Genomic DNA, 24,699 nt, shown 5'->3' with positions numbered 1-24,699 from the left:
GAAGCAGGTAATAAAAATTTTCATACTCCTCCTGGGTCTTACTCAGACATCTCATTAACTATATTCTTCATTCCTTTTATTATATTAAGAGCACAGAGTATCAATCCAGCCCAAATAAATAAATATTCACATAGAGGGCTAGGTTTTTAAAAGGCGCTTCTTCCTATTCTTTGAGTGCAATGAGTTGCGCACACAATTCAGGGGTTCTAACCATGTGATTTGCATCTGCAGTTAAGTACTGAGAGGCACAAATGTTCTGGTTTGCATCCAGAGCTCAACTGCAGTTGCAAATTATGCCCATACTTCATTTCTTATGGGTTGGCTAGAGGGTGGATCTTTTGAAAACACCCCTCCACAGTATTTCTTTATGTAGTGAGCAATTAAGGAATGTAATAAAGGTTACATTGTCTAGTAATAGTTGCATATTCTGAATTCTGGAGATTATCAGAGAAATGTACAGTTCTTGTGAACATTTTGATATTTACTGTGAACATATTTCATATTTATCTCTATCAGTTCTTGGAGATTTCATGAAATTGATTCACTGTTCTCATGTATAAGATGGAAAAGTCATTCACAATATTTATGCTTTTTTCTCTCAGGAATATGAATGATGAGCTAAATTTACAGTATATTTTATATTTGGAGGAAGTTTTATCTTTATTTCTAGCAAATTTTCAGTTAATTCTTAATTTTGACTATAGTTACAGTTACATAAGCATGAGTGGTTTTTCCCTCCCACTCCTGCTGAAAATGAATGAGTGAGTAAGGGTGGGGGAGAGGGAGTGACAGAGGAAGGGGGGGAATGCAGTGAACAGGGTGAGGCCTCGGAGAAGGGGCAGGGCAAGGGTGTTCGGTTGTATTTGGTCAGAAAGTTAGCAAACCTAATGTTGATAACTGTAAGCAGATTCCTTGAAAGGGGAGAGGATATTCAGTGTGACACAGGTAAAATGCAGTCCCATCTCAGATGATGCTGTAAATGTTCTTGGATGAAGTTGTGAGGGCTACTGCCCACTCAAGTAATGTCTCCAGAGAGATGCTACTTGCATTACACTCTGTAAGACGCTGATGGTACTGTATTGTTAACCACAGTTTCATGGATCCTACCTTATTACATCATACTAATTCCCATGGGTTTTCAGGGATCTTGTCATTTCTTCATATTAACTCTCGAGTCACTTATTTCCATATTTTCAGTTGTACAGCTTGCAGTGCTAAACTAGCATCTTTTCCAATACTTAATACATTGGCAAGGAAAGTTGCTACTGTATCTAAGTTGAAATTGCTAAATGTGTTGATCTAGGTACCACTATGTAATTTAGGGTTTTAGTCACTAAGCTTTTAGAATTAATAAAGCTTATACTGTATTATGTAATATCCTACTGTGCTTGCACAGTGGAATGAAAGTAACATATTGTGAAAAATTAACGTCTGATGTTCTAACTATGGTCCTTGTGAGTTTCTGTGCCGTATTATGCAAACGTATATAACTCTGATACGGTAGAATTTGTTATAGAGATTAAGTTCCAGTTCTTGGTCTTTGATCACAGTATGTTTAATTAAAATGTGTGTGTCAGGGAGTGGGGATTGTATTTTTTAAGTGTTAAAAACAAACTTTACTCTTTTTGTATTACATTGTTTATAAAGTGCTTTATAAACTTACCTTACAATGGTATGTGTCGATCCCTATTAAAATGTCTGTCTCATGTACATATAAGGGATCCTCTCTTATTATAAAGTCCCTTCATGACTGAGTGAGATCACGTACTACGAGCTGCAAGGATTCTCTAAATAAACCCTTTGGTCCATCAGAGCCCAGATGTATTAACCTTCCAAGCCTTTATCCCCAGGCCTTTGAGCATGTAGAAGGTTGAGGGCTGGAGAGATGTTGTTACTGTGGAAGGTGTTTGTTTTAATTGCTGGCATGTAATTATTTGCCACACTGGGAAGTGCAGTCCACGATTCAGTAGTTTTACTGTGAAACTAGATGATGTAAAAGCACTCAGCGCATGTGAGGACTAATTATTTGTGCTTTTATGTATCAAAATAAATGATTAAATAATAATAGGGGCAAATCCAGAGGCCTTTTCTAAGTGTCCTGAGCCATTGCTGAAATAAGCTCACTTTGAAAAGTCATCTGCAGTTTGCCTGAGTAGGGACTGAGTCAGGACCTCGGGAGTTGGCCCATACAGGTTAGGTAACTTTTTATGAATTAAAAATAAGCATGTGAACTGGTTTCCTCACTTTGTTTTCAATTAGGACCCAGTGGACCCTGCAAACACAGTAATTGTAATCCGCTCATTGGTTCCTGGTGGCGTTGCTGAACAAGATGGTAGACTTCTTCCTGGAGATCGGCTGATGTTTGTCAATGATATCAACTTGGAAAATGGCAACCTGGAGGAAGCTGTACAAGCACTGAAAGGAGCACCAGTAGGAACAGTTAGAATAGGAGTTGCCAAACCACTGCCTGTAAGGATTGGGTGCTAGATGATTGATTTTTCATATGTTGCTGGCCAATGTCTTTGCTTAATCTACGACTGCTTTTGTGCCACTCAGATGGCATAAAGCTGCCAAAAGCTGTTTTAGCTGACTCACTGAATCTTCTCCTTCCTGTGGGAAATCCCTGGGTGGTACAGAGCTGGTGTAGTACTTTTACAACCCTTCACTCCTGCCCCCAATCTACGGGGTGTTGCTGGGGAAAGGGGAATGATCGGAGCATCCCTATGCCTTTGGAGCATCGCAGCTACCAATGCAGACACCTAGGGCTGTGGATAGCGAGGCATAACTTAGCATTGTCCTGAGGTTGCTCTCAGATATGAGGGTATGTGAAGGTGGTTTAAAGACAGTCTTGTATCACCTTTCCAGAGCTGTGCTGACTCTGATTTTAGTCAGGATTTATGCTGAAACATGTACGTATTTAATATCAAACATATTTAGATTATGTTCTTTATGTTAAAAATGTATATGTACATTTCAGTTCATCCAGTGTAAACCTAATAGTTATACTGAAATGGTATAGTATTTCAGCTAATCAGAGCGTGAGGATGTTGTGCAGTTACTGACCTATAACTGTTATCTGTTATTAATTCACTTCTGTGCACTCTGGCTGGGGGGTCCTAATTTGAACGATGAATTCAAAATACTTTACAAACATTAATTAAACCTCAAATAGTCCTCCTTTGGTAAGCAGGATTACTCACATTTTAGATTTCAAAGTAGCAGCCGTGTTAGTCTGTATCCGCAAAAAGAAAAGGAGTACTTGTGGCACCTTAGAGACTAACAAATTTACTTGAGCATAAGCTTTCGTGAGCTACAGCTCACTTATCCAATGAAGTGAGCTGTAGCTCACGAAAGCTTATGCTCAAATAAATTTGTTAGTCTTTAAGGTGCCACAAGTACTCCTTTTCTTTTTTCACATTTTAGAGAGAGAGAAATTAAAGCACTACCAAGAGGGTAAATAGCTTGGTCAAGACCACATAGTGAGAGTATTAGAGAGAGACATGAATAGAAGCCAGAGCTCATTGAACCATACTCCCTTCCTCACTGACCAGGGAAATCAAACAAAGCCTTTGGAATAATGCTTCTTTGAGTAATTACAGAGTAAAAACAAAATATTTGACCAGATTCTCCCTTGGTTTAAATTGGAATCAGTGGAGTTACACCAATTTCCACCATCTGAGGATCTGGCCCATTTTATTTATAAGACTGAATTATTTTTTTTTCCTCTCTCTCTCTCTCATGTTACAATCCCACAGTCCTTCCCTGCACAGAATTCTCCTTGATTTCAGATTCTGGCTCTTAGCAGTTAACCCTGTAGTAATAACAAAAGTTACAAGGAATTTTGTATTTTTTTTTTTTTGTTGAAAGAGATATTTTTAACTTGTTTCCTGTTAAAAAAGGTTTGCAGATTAGAATGAATGCTCCATGTTGCACAATAATGTTTTTTGCAAAACAAATTTTTCAGAATTAATATCTTGTTTAAAGCATGAAAGAGGATGAAGCACGATTAAGTGTTACTTTTCTCTGGCTTTGTATAAAGGTTCAGCATTAAATATTTAACACGTTATACTTGCTGAGTTCCGCCACACTAGAAATAATATTTTGCTCTACAGTGGTGTTGGACAGCACCTAACAGCAGCAGCAAATTACATGGAAAAAAATTGATGCATCTGTAGTACACTGACAAAGTATATTTTGTCCTCCTCTAGTGGCTGGCCTACATAGGGGATAAGAGCTCACTACTGTGACCAGCTAACAGTTACTCCTTTAGCTCTAGTAATAGAGGCCTATTGTTTCAGTGATTAAAATTCCGTGCTCTGTACCCCTGGGTGGACCATGTGATGACTGTTTTTGTAAATGCTTAATTATGGGCAAAGAATACAGAAGCCTTAAACTTATTTGTATAGTATATTATGGGTTCTGTGTACTACAGCAGGTAAAACAACATGTGAAGGTTAAAATATGTATCATTTTACTTACCCCACACTATGATTTTGAATGAGATGATTTCTCTTCTGTATTTGGTATTTATTTGCATTTCTAAAACTCCCTTAACATTACTGACTCTGCATGTCCTATATACTGGCCACTCATCCAACTCAGAGCTTCATTCTTTCTGCAGCTTTCACCAGAAGAGGGTTATGTTTCTGCTAAGGAAGATTCCTTTTTCTACACTGCCCAGTCACTTGAGGAGGAAGGGCCAGTTGATGCAGCCCTCTTCCGTGCTGAGCTGGCTCTGGTTAGTGGGCACAATTTATCAAGATTTCTGTTAAAACCCTTTTAACATTGTTTTTTGCCTTGTCCAAATGTAATGAAAAGTCTTTTTCGTCACTCTGCTTATGATTTTTTTTAAAGTGTTTAGCCTCACTTCACATGTGACCTGTCATGATCTCACCAGATAGCCAAATGCTGTAAACTGGCATAGATCCATTGAAATCAGTACAGCTCCACCAGTTTGCACCAGATGATTCTCTAGCCAGAATGTTTTAGCGACTAGAAAATAAGAAAATATTTGGCTGAGATTTTTTCAAAGCCAGCTAAGAGATGTCTATGCCCAGTTCCAATTGTAATGGTGGGCATTGGGCATTCAGACTTCATAGGTGTCTTCAAAAAACCTTGTCCTTTGTATGTAAGCTTTTATTTCACTACATAGTAGAAACTTCTATTTACCAACATGTGATAATGTGGATGTCTCTTTTTTAAAAAGTTTGAAAAGTTGGTGGAACTCTGTTTTGCCTCTAAATGGCATTCTTGCTGTGCAACTTTATTTAAAAGTTGTCTGCATTTCTTTTTTTAATAGCTGTATTTACACTACAAGATTGTTCAGTGATCACAAGATTTGTGAGTATAAAAACTGGATTTTTACAGTGCAAGCAACTTACATGAAGCGTAGATACTTTTCCTCGTCTCCAGAAACTGCCAATAGGAATCCAGATTTTTAATGTATTCTTCTCTTTATTTGCTCAGTCCTGGGTCCTGAACTTGCACGATGCTGAGCACTTACTAAGAAATATTGAGTACCTTCAGCTCCCGTTGAAGTCATATTTTGATACAGATATGAATTGAGAAGTTTAAGTTAAATTTATAAAAAATCATCAGCATCCTTAAAGAGGATGTTTCATACAGAAAAAAACTGTTGAATAGGAGAATTAAATCCTTCCACGTGTTTGTCATAGTTTTTCATGTTTGTGAATTACGAAAGTGCTTTTTTCTAACAATGTCTTTAAATTCCACTGTCCCTATCCTCTTTCTGTTTAATCTTGCCTTGCTATCATCGTACAGCATTTATAATATCACAGTTGTTTTCCCGACAACAAGATTATGACTTTATTGATATATCAGAGAGAAACTAGGTTGTAAGTGAGAAATGTCCTTTATTGCTAGTTGGCTGAGTAAGGATTGAGTAAAAACTGAGCTCAGAATTTGGCCCACAGGTTTTGTTCATGCAACTCAGGTGCTCACATTTCAAGAAGGATGTTGGTGAATTTGAGAGGTTCAGAGAAGAGTCTGGAGAATGAGTAAAGGATTAGGAAAAATGTGAGTTATAGTGATAGATTGAGCTCTTTGAGTCTATCGATTTAGTTTAACAAAGGGAAGGTTAAGGGGTAACTTAATTATAGTCTGAGTATCTACATGAGGAACAAATATTTAATAATGTGCTTTTCAATCTACCACAGAAAGGTAAGTCATGATCCAATGGCTAGAAGTTGAAGCGAGATAAATTCAGATAGGAAATAAGATGGACATTTTTGACAGTGAGAGTAATTAACAATTGGAACAATTTGCTAAGTGTCAAAATGGGTTCTCCATGACTGACAATTGTTTAATCAAGATTGGATGTTTTTCTTAAAGATCTGCTGTAGTAATTATTTGGAAAAAGTTCTGTGGCCTATATTGTATTGGAGGTCAGAAAGATGATCCTTTCCGGACATGGAATGTGAAAAACGTTTGAAAATAATGCTGATATATTAATAACAATACAAAAAATGAAATAATTATAAGGTTTACATTTTCGAAACTGGGTGCCTAAATTGTATCTGCAAAATGGGAATTTTCATCGGCAGTTACAAATTCAAGATCTGGAGACTGCAAAGTATATGCAGTTACTTGTTTTCCATTTGCAAATATAAGGCCAAATACTGAAGTCCTTTTTCACTTTACTCAGTTTTTATTCAGGCACAGTTTAGACTTCAGTCTAAGTTTCCCTGAATATGGACTGAAGGGTAAAATTCTCCAAAACACCTAAGTGACTTCGCTTCCTAAGATGTATTTTCAAAAGTGACCTAGGCTCTTACGTGCCTAAATCTCCTTGGAAGTCAATTGCAGTTAGGCTTCTAAGGGCCAGATTTTTAATGATATTTAGGCATCTTACTCCAATTGAAATGGGAGATAGGTGCCTAAATACCCTTAAAAATCTGACCCTTAAATGTTTAAATCACTTTTGAAAATGGGACTCAGTAAAATTTTTAAAGAGCCTCAGTTAAAACTAAGTGATAAGCCCAGGATTTGACCTGTAGGTTTTGCACATGCAGTTTAGGCATGCTTTTTTAAAATTCAGAGGAAGGTCTTTGACTTCATCCTTCATCTGGTCTGTTGTGGCCTAGCAACATATATTTCAGGAGTCTGAGTTAGGTATGTTATGTTATATATTTTAGAGCATAATCTACCTAGCGGAAGAGCATACTGCATATGCTGTTGTACCTAAACACAACAGAGTCAGTTGAAGACTGAATGTAAACACTTACTCTGAATTGTACAGGGATGCAAGGTAGTACCTTTTTAAAAAAAATTTCTGCATACACCTTTGATAAAATTGAGTCTGTTATGAGAGAGGTCCATTTGCATTAGCACAAGGGTCTCAGTGGAAATATAAAAGACATTGCTCTAATCCAGTGTTTCCCAAACTTGGGATGCTGCTTGTGCAGTGAAAGCCCCTGGCGGGTCGGGCCGGTTTGTTTACTTGCCACATCCGCAGGTTCGGCCGATCACTGCTCGCACTGGCCGCGGTTTGCATCTCCAGGCCAATGGGGGCTGCGGGAAGCGGCGGCCGGTACGTCCCTCGGCCCACGCCGCTTTCCGCAGCCCCCATTGGCCTGCAGCAGCGAACCGTGGCCAGTGGGAGCTGTGATTGGCCAAACCTGCAGACGCGGCAGGTAAACAAACCGGCCTGGCCCGCCAGGGGCTTTCCCTGCACAAGTGGTATCCCAAGTTTGGGGAACACTGCTCTAATCCATGGATCATTGATGCAACAGAAGGAATCAATCCTTTTGAGCCATTACAGTCCATTGTGACAATTATCATAATTGGAAATCTGAAATTACTAATTAATAATATGATTAACCATATAAAATAAAATACAGTATTATGAGCTGTGTTACCAGCTCTACTTAGAAGGGTCTTAACCTGTGGATTATCAACAGAGTTGGCTGTATTTGCTTCATTTGGAGTTGACCGTGTAGGTATGATTCTGGTATACACCTGTTTTACAATAGTGTAATTCCTGATTTATATTGGTGTGAATTAGATTAGATACAGGAACATAGTATATAGATGATAAAGTACAGTATAATACAGTTGCCACTGTACTAGTATATGCATATGACAAGCCTTATGAAACTGTAGTGATTGTACATGCATATAGTGAGGTTTTAAAATCGTGCTATCTGTCATATTAGTTATTATCTCATGTTAAAAGATAATAGCTTGCAAATCTTTTTAATAATATAAGCTACTTTGGAAATATGGGAACAAAGTAAAGGGCCTAAAACCCCAGGAGTTTGTATTTTTAAAATATTTCTGTACCTTTAAAAAATTTCTGTACCTTTTAAAAACCACCAGCCTATTTAAACAAACTACTAGGGGGAGGGAAATTAATTTGTCCCTAAAATGTGGCAGTAAGTGAAGATTTCCATTTTTGTAGCATGTATTCACCAAGAAGAAAAACAAACAAAAAAAAGTCTCCGGGATTTGTTGACTGCATAGAATAAAGCAGCATTTTTCCACTATCTAATATCCGTGGTCATGGCTGTTAGCTCATCTCTGCTCTGTAGTATTTGCAAAAACTCAGAGCCAAGTTTGGCTTTCAGATACACCTGTGCAACCTCTATTCCGTTTGGGGTTACGTAGGTGTAATTGCATGTAGAATTTGGTCCACTGTGTATAGAAGATTTTGTATAAAACAGAAAAATATTAAGCAAAGTACCAGCAAGGATTTAGCCACACATGTGCAAGTGTTTGGGGCTTATGTGGTCTGAAAGTAGCAGATAGCCTGATTAAATTGCCTTTTGTTATTAGGTGGACTCAAGTGAGGCAGATCTAGCGGATGAATCCACCTTTGAATCACAGTATACTTCAGACAATGATGACACCTTCCAGGCTTCTGTGTTAGCTCTGCACGGCAGTAGCTGTAGTGATGGTCTGAACTACAGCCTCTCTCTTCCATCATCAACTCCCAAGGTAAAAAGAAAATATAATTTTATTGATGGCAGACCTTGATTAGAAGTATAAAAAACTCAATGTTTATGTCTAGCTGCTGTATTAAATGTAGAGGCATTATGTTGCCACAGTTCCATCTGCTCATAGGTTCGTTATCAGATTAAAGTGCAATTTCATTTAGGTAGTGTTGATTGGATACCTTTCAGACTTGTATGTCAGAGAGAGAAGGAGATAGACGGTTCAAAGCTTTGATTGTATTTTGTATCACCAGAAAGTTAACCTGTTTGGAGACAATTTGTAACATCAAATTTGTGCTGAGTAATCTGCTACAAAAATATAAATTGTTATTAAATTTCAGAGCATATTAAAGACTGGCTACATAAATGGCTGTACACAGAAAAATTGCATTCTATTACAGGTACAATAGTTTAGGCATGAAAGCAAAAGTTACTCTCATTTTCTGCATATCTTTATTATGTAGTAGTTAGAATTATGTTAATTTCTATGTTCCTGAGACAATGATGCTATAATTAATTGCTGATTGAGATTCCATTAGCAGTTAAACTCAGTTAATCAGCAAAGAACAAGTTCCTAAGAAATACAAAAAATATTTTTTATTTTTGTGCCACTCACATACCCATATTGAATTGCTTTTGTGTATTGATGGTCCCTTTTTTGTTCCTCCCAGTCATTGCCTTTTCTTCGTTTGTTAGAAGACTATTAATTTTTTTTAGCCAGGACTTTTCCAGTGTGTTTCTTCAAGTATTTGAGGTAGACCTGTGATCATCTTTGCGGGCAACACCATGTAGTTTTCTTGGATGGTTTGCAGTATGTAATCTTGAATAGAGCAGCTGCTGCATCTTCCTGCACACCTGAGACTCAGTGGCTGGCTTTATCCTTTCTGGAATGTGTTCAGTCTTTACTATCCATGGGACTGAAAGCTGAGTTCATCTCCTAATGGAATCTCCTAATCCACAATAGAGTGTACCTTTGCTCTGCCAATGGGACAGATTGTATTGTTTAACTTAGTAATTGTTACTTAAAGGGATTATGCACTATGCATGCTGAGAAACATACATTTTACAGGACAAAGGCTGGTCTTACTGAATGCATGGTGCTGGGGCTCCCTGAAGTCTTCAGTTTTTTTCAGCATTTTTTAGAGGCCATTTTTATTTGAGCTTTTAAAATTGATGGGTCTGATTCTCCACTGCCTGGCTCCTTGTGCAGCTATTTACATCAGTGCACAATGGGTATAAAATGTTAATATTCTAATCTGGTAGCACTTTCAACTCTCTGCAGAAGTGTAAACAACTACACATGGTGTAAGGCAGTGGAGAAACTAGTGTTAACAAGGAGACCTCTGAAACAAGGGGCTGATGCAGTACAACCCAAAGAAGTGTATGTTATAGGCATATGAGAACACAGTGAAACTGGATGTGTCTAGCCATTTGGAAAGTGCATCTCATATGATAGGTCACTGGAATACAGGCTTTTGAGTGCTTTATTGTTTTCAAAATAACTAAAGAAAAATGTTTTAAATCAAAATAATCAGGTGCATTTTCCTCAAATAAATAAAATATAAGTTGCAAATTTTAAAGTGGTGACCTACTGTTACAGAGTAACAAAAAATGTAGGGAGTGGCACCAGTGTAATTCATTCGTAGCTGCATGTGCACTAAAATATAGAACCTAAAGGTTTTCAGGCAGCAGAAATAGCATCATCAGGAGAATAAACATGAACAGACCATGTCTGATGTAGCTTTCCCATCCTTGTACCGTGAAATGAGCCATATCTGTACCATGCATTGAAGTCAATGACAGTCTAAAAGAAGTTGCCTCTTTCTTCCTGAAGACATGTGAATTCTCAGTTTATGTGTTAAAACTTACAGCACTCTTTTGCAGTTATGTATATAAAAAGGAGAATCCCTGTACTGATATATGATAGCTACACTCAGCCACCTATCCAATGCCCACCCATATGTCCATGCATGACTATGCTTTTCAGTGTGCTGGTATTCAGTGTAGTAGATACATGGAAAGGAGAAAAAGGTAGATATGCACAAAGAAACAATTTCAGAAGATGGTCATCGAAACTGTCTGGATAGTAATCAAAACAGGCCCACATTTGAGTGTTCCATCTAAGTTGCATTTGAAGGGATAAAAGCCTAAATCCTTCTAATCAACATGGTGCAATAAAAATAAAATCACCTCCTACCATTTATAGAACAGAACACCGGAATCCTAATCTATTTAGTCATCATCAGCATGCTTGAAAGACAGCTGCCATTCCTACTTTAACACTGTATTTACTCTGAAAGGGATTGATCCAGCTCCCATTGAAATCAATGAAAAAAACTTTCACTGACATCAGTGAGAACTGATGCCTTCACATCTGCTGTACTGCTTGTGCATTTGGTCACACTTGGTGATGGGATTAGGAGCAAGCAGAACATCATAAAAAGTCAGTGAAAATAAATTTTAATGCCTTCTGATGTAAAATATCACAAAACACTACTGCTTGCTGTGCACTTTGTGTCATATATAAAACGAATGATATCTGAGAGAGGAATAGGGGATATTGTGAGAGCAGTGTAGGAGAATTAAGGGGAGGGGAGAGTTCTTGTAACTATTGAAATATGCTGAAGAAGGAAAGAGATGGAATAAGAGAAATTGCGTACTATTTCTGATGGTGAAGGAAAATGCTTTAATGTCTTTGATATATTGTTTAACAGTAGTTAGTAGCCTGCATTTTCAAAAATGACTAGGGACTTTGCATACCAGTTCGCAACTGTAAAGGGCCTGATTTTCAGCAAGTGCTAAAACCAGGCCCTTTAAGGTATTGTAAACTGTGCATCCAAAAATCAAGAGCCCCCAAATCAATAGTCAGGTTTAAAATTTTCAGCCAATCTTGTATAAAAAGGTTTACTGTGGTAATGCAGCCCAGGTCAGTGAAATTTGGAGTAAATACTGCTTGACCTCTCTTTTAAATAAAAATGTGGATTATCAAAGAAAGCTTGGCAAACTTGAAAACATCCACACTTGGTTGTTCATCATTGGGTCTTCTGGTCTTTTATATTCCCCGTCCATCTACTGCAAGTATGCCCTGTTGCAGGACAAGCATATAAATATTGATGTAGAAAGTCTCTAGAGCTATACCAGTTTATACCAGCTGAGGATCTGGCCTGTAAATATTTTCTGCCATAAATATTTTAATAATAGAAAAAATGCAACAAAAGAAGAAAATGTTTATAAAAGAAAATCTTGTTATAGTAAAATGACGGTCAGTGATCTGTGAAGACACTGTATTTTATTTGATAACAAGTAGTTGTACGTAAGAGTTCAAAAAGCTTTAGCTTCAGTTTAACATATTTAGCATAAAATATCCATTTTAACAATACTATATATAGGGCCCTACCAAATTCACAGTCCATTTTAGTCAATTTCACAGTCATAGAAATTTAAAAATCTTAAATTTCATGTTTTCAGCTATTTCAACTGAAATTTCATGGTGTTGTCATTGTAGGGGTCCTGACCCAAAAAAGAGTTGGGGGGAAGGGGGTTGCAAGGTTATTGCAGCAGGGAGTTCTGCTACCCCTTACTCCTGTGCTGCTGCTGATGGCCAGCAGCCGCGCAGAAGTAAGACTGGCATGGTATGGTATTGCCACCCTTATTTCTGTGCAGCTGCCTGCAGAGCTGGGCCCTCAGTCAGCAGCCGCCACTGTCCGGCCACCCAGATCTGAAGGCAGCAGTGCAGGAGTAAGGGTGACATGGTATGGTATTGCCACCCTTACTTCTGCGCTGCCTTCAAAGCTGGGCACCTGGCCAACAGCCACCGCTCTCTGACTGCCCAGCTCTGAAGGCAGTGCAGAAGTAAGGGTGACAAAACATAAAATAACCTTTCAACCCCCTAAAATTACCTTGCAACCCCCCTGCAACTGCCTTTTGAGTCTGGACCCCCAATTTGAGAAATGATGGTCTCCCCCGTAAAATCTGTATGGTATCGGGTAAAAGAACACAAAAGACCAGATTTCACAGTCCGTGACACTTTTTTTGTGGCTGCTAATTTGGTAGGACCCTAACTATATAAGATCGTTAATTTTTTTTTTATTCACTATTCCTGATTCTGTTTAACAGGGTGTTGGTGAAGATTCCTCAAATGCCTCAACTGATTTCCAACCATCCAACAAGAATCTATACAACATGGATCTAATCCAGGAAGTGGGAGAGAACCAATCCTTAGAGGACACGAGCATGATACCTGCTGGTCGTGTTTCCAAAAAGGGTCCTCTGCCTTCAGATGTTTCTGAGAAACATGCTGAATATGAAAACATAGCTGCTTGGATGGAACCTCAGGTGTCAGCCGAAGTTGCACAAAATACAAACTCTGCTATCACAGCGCACCCTGACCTTACTGGAAAAGTAAAGATCCTGTTGTATGGCTTTTATACAGAGAATATTATTTACATGCCATGGTCATTGTGAAAAATCAACATTTGCTCACAGCTACTTCCTGGTGAACATAAAGTTATTTCTGGGAGTCAACTCTGGTATCTCATAGCTGGATTGTGACTTTAGGCACAAGCCAGAGCAAGGACTACCAGCCCAGGAGTAGCCCTGTCAGGTGGTGTGGCTGAGAGACACATCCCTGAATCACAGTTCTTCCTCTGCCCTCCTTGCTCTGGGGGAATGGAGGAGCTAGTAAAGGAATTCATTGCTGGCCTATACCAGCAATAAATCACTACACACAAGCAGGGCAAATAGGGGAACTGGAGCAAAGGCTTTAGGCATACTAACCCACTTTCTTCTGTATGCCTCAGCTCAAGGCCTGGGTAGTGCATGAGATGTGAAAAGGGAGTTCTCGCATCTGACCGCCTCATATAAACATATAGTTCAGTTCACAAACAAGCTTAGATACTACTCTGTGCAAACTATTAGGTTTTTAATGACATCCTCTTTGATGTATATTTTCTTCCCTTTGGCTCAGTGTGATTTTCATTTAAAAAAATAAATAAATTGCAGTTTCGTATTAAATTAGCTGTTGTTATCAGACATGCCAAACCTTGGGGAAAAAAACAGAAATTGGGCTTCTTTTTCGCTTAATTGGCTTGTAAGTTGCTTGTTGACTAGTTTTTGGCTTGTAGCTTGTTGCTTGTCGTAGCTTGTTGCTTCTTTTTTCTTTTTGATCAGCTCGCCCGGCAAGCAGGGGGGAGAGAGTCAGGGGTGCACAGTGGGATCACCACAGTCCCAGACTGTACGCCGAGGGGATCTAGTCACATTGGGTGTTGAGGTTCTTAGGGATTGACTTGTTTTGGCCTTGTTTTGAAATGGGATTAGCTTGATTTTTGGCTTGTTGTGAAAGTTGGGGTGCTTACTTACTGCGTGAAAGTTGGTAACTGTGGTTGTTATTCTTAAAGCTTGGCTTATTGTCAAATATTTGTGATTTTTACATCCTATTAAGTTCAGTCATATTTTGAACTTGCTGTTTTGAATTGAAATGTTGTTTTTTCTTTGTATTAGGATGCAGTGTATTTAATGGAAAAGAGCTACCTGACATCTACTACTGAGGGAAGTTCCACAATCCAAAATACACCCAAAAACATGCATGAGAAGACTATCACTATTGCAAAAGGCAATTCAAGTCTAGGTAGAGTATCTGATCATTGGTGTGATTGCTCTTTCTCGGCTAATATTTCCCTGTCTGTATGGCCTGTTGTCTTCACTTTTCAGCCTACTCCAGTTACTTCTGAAGATCTTCACTGTAGTATAGTAGGTGTACCCTTGCCTTTATACTCAGTCCTCTCCTGGTCTCAGTTCATTGAGAGTGGTGAAAGCAGGTGTTGCCTCATCAGTCAGTTAAGCTCCAATAATAAAATAAAAATCAACAATAAAAAAAAAAGCAAAGTGCTTGATAGTCCAACCAAATATATTTCCTTCTAATAAATCAAAAAATGGAGGAACTTCTACACTGAGCTGTTTTGTAAAAAAAAAATCTAATACTTTTAATATTTTTCTTCGTTACCATCATCATTTATATTAACTGATTTAGATGGAATAAAATAAAATTAAGGTCATGACTGAAACTTGAGGAAAATGAGACTAAGCAGTTTGTATAATTGGCTATCAGAGGGTTGAGGAGTTCTGCACTGGAGCATGAAAAGGACTTGGGTCAAAGGACTCTGGGCCAGATTTTCAAGGGTATTTAGGCACCTAAGCATACAGATAGTTATCTAGGGGGATTTTCAACGGGGCCTAAGTAGGTTGAGCACCTAACTCCTATTGATTTCATGTGACTTCTGTTTTCATCTTTAGGTGTCTAAATACATTTGAAAAAGCTGCCCTTTATCTCTTTAATGGATAATATTTTGAGTTCAAAGACTCAATAATTGTTAGACCTTATTCCAGGCTTTATGGTTTTATGTTTATCTGGGATGTGTAATTTCCTGACCCTACTGACTGCACCCACAATATGACTAGACAGTATGGTGTGCACAGGCTCAGTTGACAAGTTGAAACATTTTGGGCTGGATTGTACCCTGCCCTTCAGTGGCCCTGCAGTGGGGAATAGACAGGAATAGCTCCCTGCTCCATTTGGTATGGCCTGTATAAGGGCCATCTCAGCCCCTGCACCTGGGTATGCGGGACTACAGCCAACGTGGCCATTTGCTGGAAACAACTCTGCAGAAAAGAAGTGAAGCTCCATCCCCTCTCCTCCCCCCACCCCCCATGTATTGGCCAGTAAAGCTGGCTGGCTGGCTGTATGGAGAGGGATGTAGGTGGCCCCCCTTAAAGGTTGTGGAAAATTATTCCCTTTACAGTGCATCTAGTCAATCGCAGGAGGCACTGCACCAGAATGCCTAATGGTGTTCCACATGGGGCAGTGCAGCTCTGGACTGCCCCCAAAGTAGGGCACATAGTAGCCCTGTGTAGTCATTTCCTTCTAGTTAGCTAAATAGCTAACAGTCATGTATTGATGATTGAAGCATGTAGGGGGAGCCCTGGCCTGCCTTCTTTCTGCTGAGTTACTCCCAGGAGAGGTGTACCTTGACAGCTGTCCCTTCAAATGCAAACTGTATGATTCTAGATATCCCTTACCCAAGGTGTGCAAAGATGGATGGGGAGCTCTTACTCTCCCTGCTCCCCACCATATAGCTGGAGATCACAATGTAGTCCGAAGTCCAGCCTTTGCCAAGAATACCTAAGCACTCCATACTGTCCACATGTACTGTAGGTGCAGTGAGTAGGGTCAGTAAGTTGCATGTCTAGTGTATCAGTGAAACATAAGCATAAGAACACCCAATTATATGTAGTCCAAAGTTAAATGGCAAAAAGCTGGAATTCCTTAGTCATAGTATGTATGATATAATGTGAAAATAAAAGAATCTAGCTTTTGGCTGTCCCCTCCCCCTTCCCCTTGCAACCCCTTCTTGTTCTGGACCCTTGTGCTGCTGGGGCCTGGCCAGCGTTTTGCACACATGGCTGCACTGCTTTTAACTTTCACTTTTAGTAAAGGAGCTAAATCAAGTGCTGTATAATGGTGTTGAAAGCTGCAGCTGTGTCAGTTATTTCAGTTGAGAACTGGCATTTTGTTTCTTTAAATGGCATCGGTCATGGCTTCAAACTCAGACACAACACTGTTAGCTTGCGGTTTGATTAAAAAACCTATGTTGGGAGGTTCAGATATAATGAAAGGTAAAGTGTCATTGTTCTGGTAATATATTAGTGAAAGCTGTTGATGCACTAGCGGTGGCATTTAATTTTTTTTCTTTGCTTGTTCTTCTGAAGTCATGGATATGACATCAGACATGCAAGTAAAGTTTAATATTGATGTGATCTCATAGACAATGGGCCAAATTTGTCGTTGGTATGATTGTGTTGATTACAGTGGAGCTGTGCTCATTTACCCAAGGGAGAAACTGGGTTCATAATCTGGAGAGAGATTTTCGTTGGCACCCGGGAAACGGGTAATGCCCACAGAAAGGAACACACATGCTGCCTGCGTTCTGGCTGAGTGCAACTCAACATAGAACTACATGTGCATTCTGTTTCCACTATGAATAACGCATGCAAGTGGATCTGCCCAGAGATTAGTGTTGGATGCGGGAGTGTGTGAGAATAAACATATGGATGATGCCCCCAGACCACAGCCTACGCTGGCCATCTGTCATGTGTGCAGCATTTGTTTTGAACTAACCTAGGTGGCAGAATAAAGGCAGCTGACTTCTGTCCTGTACTCCACTACTAGCCATGGGGTAGAAGAATTTATGAAAATTGAAAGCATCCTTTCCTCTGGGTGTTTTACAGTAGGTTAAAATACATATGTACATGTGCATTGAGACAATCAGAGAACCTGCCCAGAGCTCAAAATACCTGCCAAACATGAGTCCTCTACCCCAAATAACCTTGTGTCCTTCCATCTGTTTTATTATTAAATGCCCTGAAAAAGAGATGAGCTTTGTAGTGTGCCTGGGAGGTTAATAAATCTGGGCCCTGGCATGCCAAAGCAAGGAAGACCATTCCAGAGTTCAGGGCCGTGCTTGTTAGCAGCAGCCCCCTGCTTCAACTCAGGAGGCTCCATCTCAGTAGCCTCCATTGATCTCAACTGCAAATGGGGAGAGAGGTGGTTTCATGTAATCAGGAGCCACTTAATAAGAGCTTTATAGTTTCTGGCACGAGTCCATGCATAGGACAAGCCAGTATTTGGCCTATTGTTACTTGTTTCTTTAAATCGTTACAACATTTCCCCCTTTCAAAATGTGTTCCTCACTTTTTATTTGGGGTTGGACTAGATGACCTCCTGAGGTCCCTTCCACCCGTGATATTCTATGATTCTGTTCTATGAGTGTGAAAGAACCTTTATGGTGGTGCTTATAGGTGCCCAGTTTCGTTTACCTCACCTTTTATGCCTATTTTCAAAAGCTCTAGGGGTGTAAGCAGGCTGAGTGTAACCTTAATGAGTGTTCCAGGGTCTTGTTGTGCTGGACAAAATTTTCAGAATTTGGGTGCTGGCTCCTATATCTACGTTTAGGCCCCCTACATAAACCTGGTTTGCTTTGCAGAAGCAATGAGTTCCTTTAGTTCCCACTAAAGTGGGTGGGAGCTGTGGGTAGTCAGAACTCTACAAATCAGGTCATTGTTATTAAGGAGACTAAACATGGATTTAAGAGCCTAACTTTAGGTGCTTATGTTTGAAATATTTGGCCTTGGTGTTAACTGGCACGCTTTGTGGCACTCTTACTACAGAGGACAAAGACAGACTTGGTTAAGGAGATAGTATTAACCTCCCATCCCTAGAGGTTCATTGGCAGTGCTGAGTAGAGGAGCTTGACCTGCTGTCCTACAGGTACCTTTCTTTTGCCTGTTCTGTAGATTATTAGAGAAAGACAGCTCTGGAGAATGACAGTCAGGTACTTTTCATGAACACTAAATGTGCTCAAAAATAAAAAATGAAAAAACTTGTATTTAAAAATACCCGAACACACAAGCATACTTGAAATCCTTCAGTGAGTATGAGTCAGAATCAACCAAAATAGTGAGCAGCATCTGTCTTTCCTACTTCCTGTAGTGAAAGGAAGATGTAAACAAGGATTGACTATAAGTGTAGGCTTATAAGGTACTGCGTGACCTAGCTAAAGTGTATATAACTGACATATGATCTCTCTCTCAACAGAACACGTTCTAACCTAAATCATAAGGCACTACTTGATCCAGTGTCCATTGAAATCAATGGGAAGATGCCAATGAACTTCAATGGACATTGGATCAGGCATTCTGTACGCACCAAGAATATGTTGATCAGCGTTAGGTGTATTGACTTTTCTGTTCCTATTTATTGATCCTGACTTCGTTTCAAACCTCAGGATTTTTCTGGTTTTGTTTTTTAAAAACCCTCTCTAATATAATTAAAATAAATAAAATTACCTTTACCATCTAAGACTGATCTAGCTGATCATGTTTAGAAGCAATTTATCTCTCTCTCACTCAAGCTTTTTTTATTTTTGTTTCTCTCTGTTTTAAATACCACTTCAGTTACATTTTTCTTTTGGTATGAAAGTTCAAAAATAATGTCTTTGTCTAGGGCTGTGACTGCTGTTCCTGCCCACAGGCTGGATTAGCATCTTTGGGCCTATAGAGTGCATTGAAACCAGACCCAGATTTAGGGGTGCAATTCACATCTCCTTCATCTGCACACTCCATTATGGCTCAGTGCAGGTGGAGTGTATTTCACTTTATACACTGTGTTCCTTATTTATATACACAATAATCTGCTCCATGCCTGTCTTATAATAGGTATGACCGTAAGTTCCAATAAAGACGGCTCGGGAATGATAGTCCGCAGCATCATCCATGGCGGTTCCATAAGTCGCGATGGACGAATCGGTGTGGGGGATTGTATTCTATCCATTAATGAAGAGACAACCACTAATTTAACCAATGCACAGGCCCGGGCTATGCTGAGGAGACATTCACTCATTGGATCTGATATAAAGTAGGTAAAGCAAGGGTAAGAATTGTGGTGGGAAGGGACTTGCAGTCAAGAACCATAGTGCAAGTCAATATTCTAATCAAGACAGGTTTTTGGGGAGTTTTTTGCTCCTGACAATTAAAGTCATCTTTAAATTGGGGTTTTATATAATTGAAAGTTGAAATCATTTGTGAAAGGTTTTGTGTGTTTCCTTTGGTGCTATTATCATTGATCAGCCTGTCTTTACTTGAGAACAAGGTAATCAAAACCTTTTAAAGAGCAACTTTCTCAAATCAGGTTCATTCAAGTCCCAACATTTCTATTTACCTCTAATTGGGGAGCTGCAACTAGAATTTTCCACTTGCCATGTGGCTTTTAGAAAAAAACTTTTCATATCAAGAAAATAAGAAGACTTTAATTGGGGATTTGTGATTCTGAAATGTGAATTGTTCTTGCCATAGCACAAGTGATTTTGTTTGCAGAATATCTTTATAATGAACTCATCTTTGCTGGTTGCCAAACAGAAAGTATGACACATGATATTAATGCAGAAGAAGAACGTTGAAAGGATATTTTCAGTACATCTATGACAAAAGGCAGAAATACAGTACATCTTGTGAAGGCTTTTCCAGTTCTCTGTTGGTACATAAAAAGGAGCTACTATTGTAATAATAGCACTCCAAACAACAGACTTTTTAGAATGTGCATGATTTAATACAAGGCTTGAAAAATCCACTTGCATGTGGAGAGTAAGTGTCCCCGTTTCCCTCCCCATCCCCCCACCGTATATTTTGTCAATTTCAGAATCTAAGCTTTCCTTTTAAAATAAAATTATGTGTGTAGCTCTTATAGTTGTGGAGATAACCTTCCAAACATGAACCATCTGTAAAGGGATTCAGTGATGTCTTCCTGAGTCTGCAGAGAGCAAGCTCCAGAGCCTGTACTGCTGCTGCTTAGAGCTTTGCCAGGCTGATCAGTCCTGTTAGTTTTCTGAACCCTGTGGGCAGCAGTGAAATTGACAAGCATCAGGCCAGTTTCACTTCAGCTCCTTTGTGGGGAGGAGGAGAAGAAAAGGCATTGTCTGTACTACAAAAGTACACTGGTTTGAATTGATTTAATACTCAGTCTCGCAAAATCAGTGCAAACCCCTATGTTGACACTTAAAACCATGATAATCTTTGCTTATATTGAATAAATTTAAATTGGTAATTTGCTGACATAAGCTAAATCAATGCAAGCAAGGGTTAAATCATTGTTAAATTGATTTGGTGTGCTTCTCTAGTATAGACAATTCTTAAGAGGATATGTGTATGCAGCCCATGGCACCCAGCCTCCCAGACTGGGTTGTCAGACTCTGGCTCACAGGGCTCATTCTACTGTGCTGCAAATAGCTTGTGTAGACAATACTTTGAAGTTGTGGCTTGTCCTCTGAAGCCCACCACCCTCCTAAGGCTTCAGAGCCTGAGCTGCAACATCGACACCGCTATTTTTAGCACGGTTGTGAAATCCACACGTCTGTCAACCTGTGCATTTCCTTTGCTGTCATCAGCATTGCTCTGCCTGTCTTTACTCAAAACAAGGTAAAAAAACCTTTTGAAGAGCAACTGGGAGGCTCATGGCCACAGGTTGTGTAGACACAAGTATAGCAGCCCCAGTAGCAGTAATTGGAGATATTCGTGGGGAAAGGGAGAGAGATTTAAGAGAATGAGAAACGGTTAGAGTAGCAGAGTCGTCCCACCCCCCCCGCGCACACACTCCAGTCACAACAATCAGAAGGGGAGGGGAGGGATAGAGCAGTGTAGCCCTCCCACCTACCCTTGCATCAGAAAGATGAAACCAAAGATAGACTGCGTCTTTCCACAGCAACTAAAGAGAACTGGGAGTATCACTAGCATTTGATAAGAAAGATGGACCCAATTATGGTCAAGGAGAGGACCCTGCTGGGAACCCCAGCACACTCCTCTGTCCCAGCCATGATGCTGGAGAAGAAAGCTTGCTTCTCATCTGGTTTTTCTCCTTGCACAGTGCAGGCTGCCCATTTTTGTCTGAATCTTTGGATAGTACATCCAAATTGTTAGTAATCCAGTGATTGTTAGGTGTCTAAATAAAATGTAGGGGTAAATGGGTCTGTGAGCGGGCATGGGAGTAGTGGAGAGGGAAAGATTGATGGGATTAGAAAAGAGAAATTAACATAAAGATTTTGAGGGGAGATGTGGAAAGGGGGAAAAGAACAGAAAATATATGACGGGGTAGAGAACATGTATGAAAAGGAGGAGAGAGAGAGGGAGAGAAGGAAAAGAGGAAACAATTACTTAAGACAATGCAGGAAAATATGCATCAGCATCTGGTAAGAAAGAAAATGTGGTGTAAAGGGAGACAGGGAAATTAAGATATACATAAGGCAAAAGATATGGAAATACACAGTTTTTAAAAAGTAGTGAGCAAAAGGTTGACAATGTGTTGCAATTAAATGTAGCACATAACGGTTGTATTGCTTTAAATTGCAAAGGGCATGGCTTGGGACAGCTGTGGGTGCAGCTGTACCAGGATTTTTTTACCCTGGTTATTTCTTTGCCGTGTGGGAGGAACAGACTTCAACTTGTCTAAGTACCATTGATACAGGTTCATTTTTGAAGATTTCTTCAGTCGGTTTTAACTGGTAAATGTAGATTTTTAAATGAAAATTTGATGTTGTAGTCAGGGTGGTTGTTGTTCTATCAGAGATTTGATGGACGTAGAAAATCTCAAAGAAACAGGGCATTTGTCATTATAATGCTGAATATGTCAAGTTTTCATTTGACATCTACAGTTATCTGTTAAAAGCCTGCTTAATAAAACTTCACAAGTTGAAGCCTGCTCCCTCCACTGCAAAGAAATAACCAAATAAAAGGCCAAACCCTGCTGTGACTTCACTGGGAGTCTTGCAGGAGGAAGGACTGTGACATTTGGCTCTAAATGACTCTGGTTTTGCTCTTGCTCGTTACCCTCTTTTGTCAGTACAGCATCACTTCTCGTTCATTTTACACTGTCAAGAGCACTGTTGCCAGAAAAACACTGAATTACAGTATCACAAAAATACACCTGGATTTTTCTGCAAATGCCCAAACTGGAGAGCTCTGATTATGCAGAACTGTAGCGATTGCTGAACAGGGTGCATAACCTAGCCCATATCAGTCTGGAGGCCAATGAAAGTATTCTGCCCTGCCATGCAGAAGACCCTAGTGGTTCAATGCCCAGTCTTTCAGACTAACGGGTTAACAGTCGTGTGGGAGGCAGCATGCTTAGCCTGTGGGGAGAGGAATCAAATCATTCCCATTACAGTCCTGATTAACTTACAGCATATAGGGAGGGGGCTGCACTGTAGGGCCTCAAATGTGAAGTTGTGGAGGCATGGGTGGGGCTTAAATGAAATATTTCACTTACAAAGTTGTGTTGCATATTTTATGGGGAACCTGATTTGTTGAAAAACCACCCAAAACATTTGTACTGTGCACCTATTGCAGATTGCACCTTTGTTTTATTTTTACTCAAGGATATTTGAGTTTCAGGAGTTCAAGACCAGCCAGCTTGAATTCCAGGTTTCATTATTTTTTGGGGAAAACCAGATGTGTGGCCTTGCCAGAATGCATTTTTTTTAACTTCTCACTCCACCTTGCCAGAGGCTCTTATATTTCTGTAATAATAGCCAGGGTTTTTTGCTCAGCAGCAGCTGCTAGTAACATCTGCCAGATAATTACTGAGCTGAATCAAAATTCACCTGCCTTAACCTAAAGTGTGTGGATGAATTCCTGATCAAGGAATAAAAGATTGATTGCAGTTCCATTTTCCCATGCTTGTTAATAATCACTGCTATAGACACCAATAAAGAGCAGATGCTTTCTGGGGGAGGTGTAGATGGAATGTTGGTGGGAGGGATAAAAATAAATAAATAAATAAAATAAACAAACAGAAGCTCACACTTTTAACTACATATGTATGCAACTCACATTCAGCCTGAGACACTGACATTTGTTAAGACCATTGTAAAAAGATGCTGCATCGTATGCTTCACATTCTAGATCTTCTCCAGCACCTGCTGATGATCAGGCCCCCTTTTATGTGTGAGTATCGGTGATTCAAAAGCTCATTATGGCTCTGTGTTGCAACTTGTCTGTGAATCATTTCATGCTTTTATAACACCCAAAATGTCAGGGATGTATCCAGATATAGGTACAGTAAATATATATATGGCTTTTAAGCATGCAGATTGGAGCATACTTCCTCAGACTGTATTAAAAACACTGGTTTCTGAAAAATTGCTGATTTTTACTTTATTTTATTTCAGTCGTATTATCCATATAGAATGTATCCTAATAGCTTGTGTGTAAGAGAACAATCATTGGAATTGATACATATGTGGATGTACTGATATCTGGATTAATCTCAGTGTCATATTTTCTTTGGCACTAATGTTTTATTTTCTCCACATGTAACAAAAAGGTTTGGTGTAGTTATAAAGTAAACTGTATGTTGACTCCAGTAACTTGTCCTGAATGTGTACCTACTTCGTTACTCAGTTTGTTTCCTCTCTTAGTGTTTAAAGGTTTTTGTGTGGCTGTTTGACCAAGCATGCAATGAATGTTCCTTTTGTACTGCATGCGGTGTTGTGTTTACGAATTGTTTTTATGTCTACACCATTTGGTGTTTCCATTGTCACTGCTTTCTTTGCAAAGTGTATGTTAAAACATTTTTTTTTACATCTCATCAGAAAGGAAATAGCAACATTTTCAATATAAAACTGAGTGTTATAAAGGAGAGGAAGTTATTAAACTTTGACATTTTAACCTCTTACAGATCAGAAATACAATGCAACTATAATTCACTCATTTACCCTTGTTTCTCTGATTTGTATGTCCTCCCTATCTCCCCAATCCCCTCCCCCCCAGCAGTTTGTTACACTTCTCCGTCCTTTTTCCTGACCACATTTTGGAGTAAGTTTTAAAGCTGGTGTCAGTTTCTCCTATGGATGAGCCTTTTCAATGTTGGAGTAGAACAATGTTATCTTTATTTCTGTCTCTCAGCACTAAGAACCACAGTGTTCCAGTGGCCCAATGCCTGGGAACCCTCAGAGTCCTAGGCCCCTGGTCACCGATGATTTGATCATTCAAGGTACTGAGCAATTCCTGGAGGCACTGAGTGCCCCCAGCTCTCACTGAAGATGGCAGTCAACATCTTGCAGAGACTAGCCTAAAGACTGTCCCAAAGAGAGCAGCCCCAATAAAAGAGGGCTTTTAACAGTTTTCCTTTGTTAGGGCATTGTACTGT

At 39.5% G+C, this 24,699-nt stretch overlaps 1 protein-coding gene across 1 annotated transcript in view; it reads left to right on the top strand.

Annotated features, from left to right (window-relative positions):
• The window catches only part of MPDZ (multiple PDZ domain crumbs cell polarity complex component), a 128,797-nt gene that overhangs the window by 49,857 nt on the left and 54,241 nt on the right, over positions 1 to 24,699 (top strand). The window contains exons 17-22 of the mRNA XM_077817668.1: positions 2,260 to 2,469; positions 4,622 to 4,738; positions 8,794 to 8,955; positions 13,068 to 13,352; positions 14,451 to 14,577; positions 19,221 to 19,419. Of these exons, the coding sequence (XP_077673794.1) occupies positions 2,260 to 2,469; positions 4,622 to 4,738; positions 8,794 to 8,955; positions 13,068 to 13,352; positions 14,451 to 14,577; positions 19,221 to 19,419 (1,100 nt within the window). The remainder of the gene's footprint in view (positions 1 to 2,259; positions 2,470 to 4,621; positions 4,739 to 8,793; positions 8,956 to 13,067; positions 13,353 to 14,450; positions 14,578 to 19,220; positions 19,420 to 24,699) is intronic.

Source organism: Eretmochelys imbricata, chromosome 5, assembly GCF_965152235.1.
Source record: "Eretmochelys imbricata isolate rEreImb1 chromosome 5, rEreImb1.hap1, whole genome shotgun sequence".
Taxonomy (NCBI): domain Eukaryota; kingdom Metazoa; phylum Chordata; order Testudines; family Cheloniidae; genus Eretmochelys; species Eretmochelys imbricata.
This window is presented reverse-complemented; position numbering and strand designations above follow the sequence as displayed.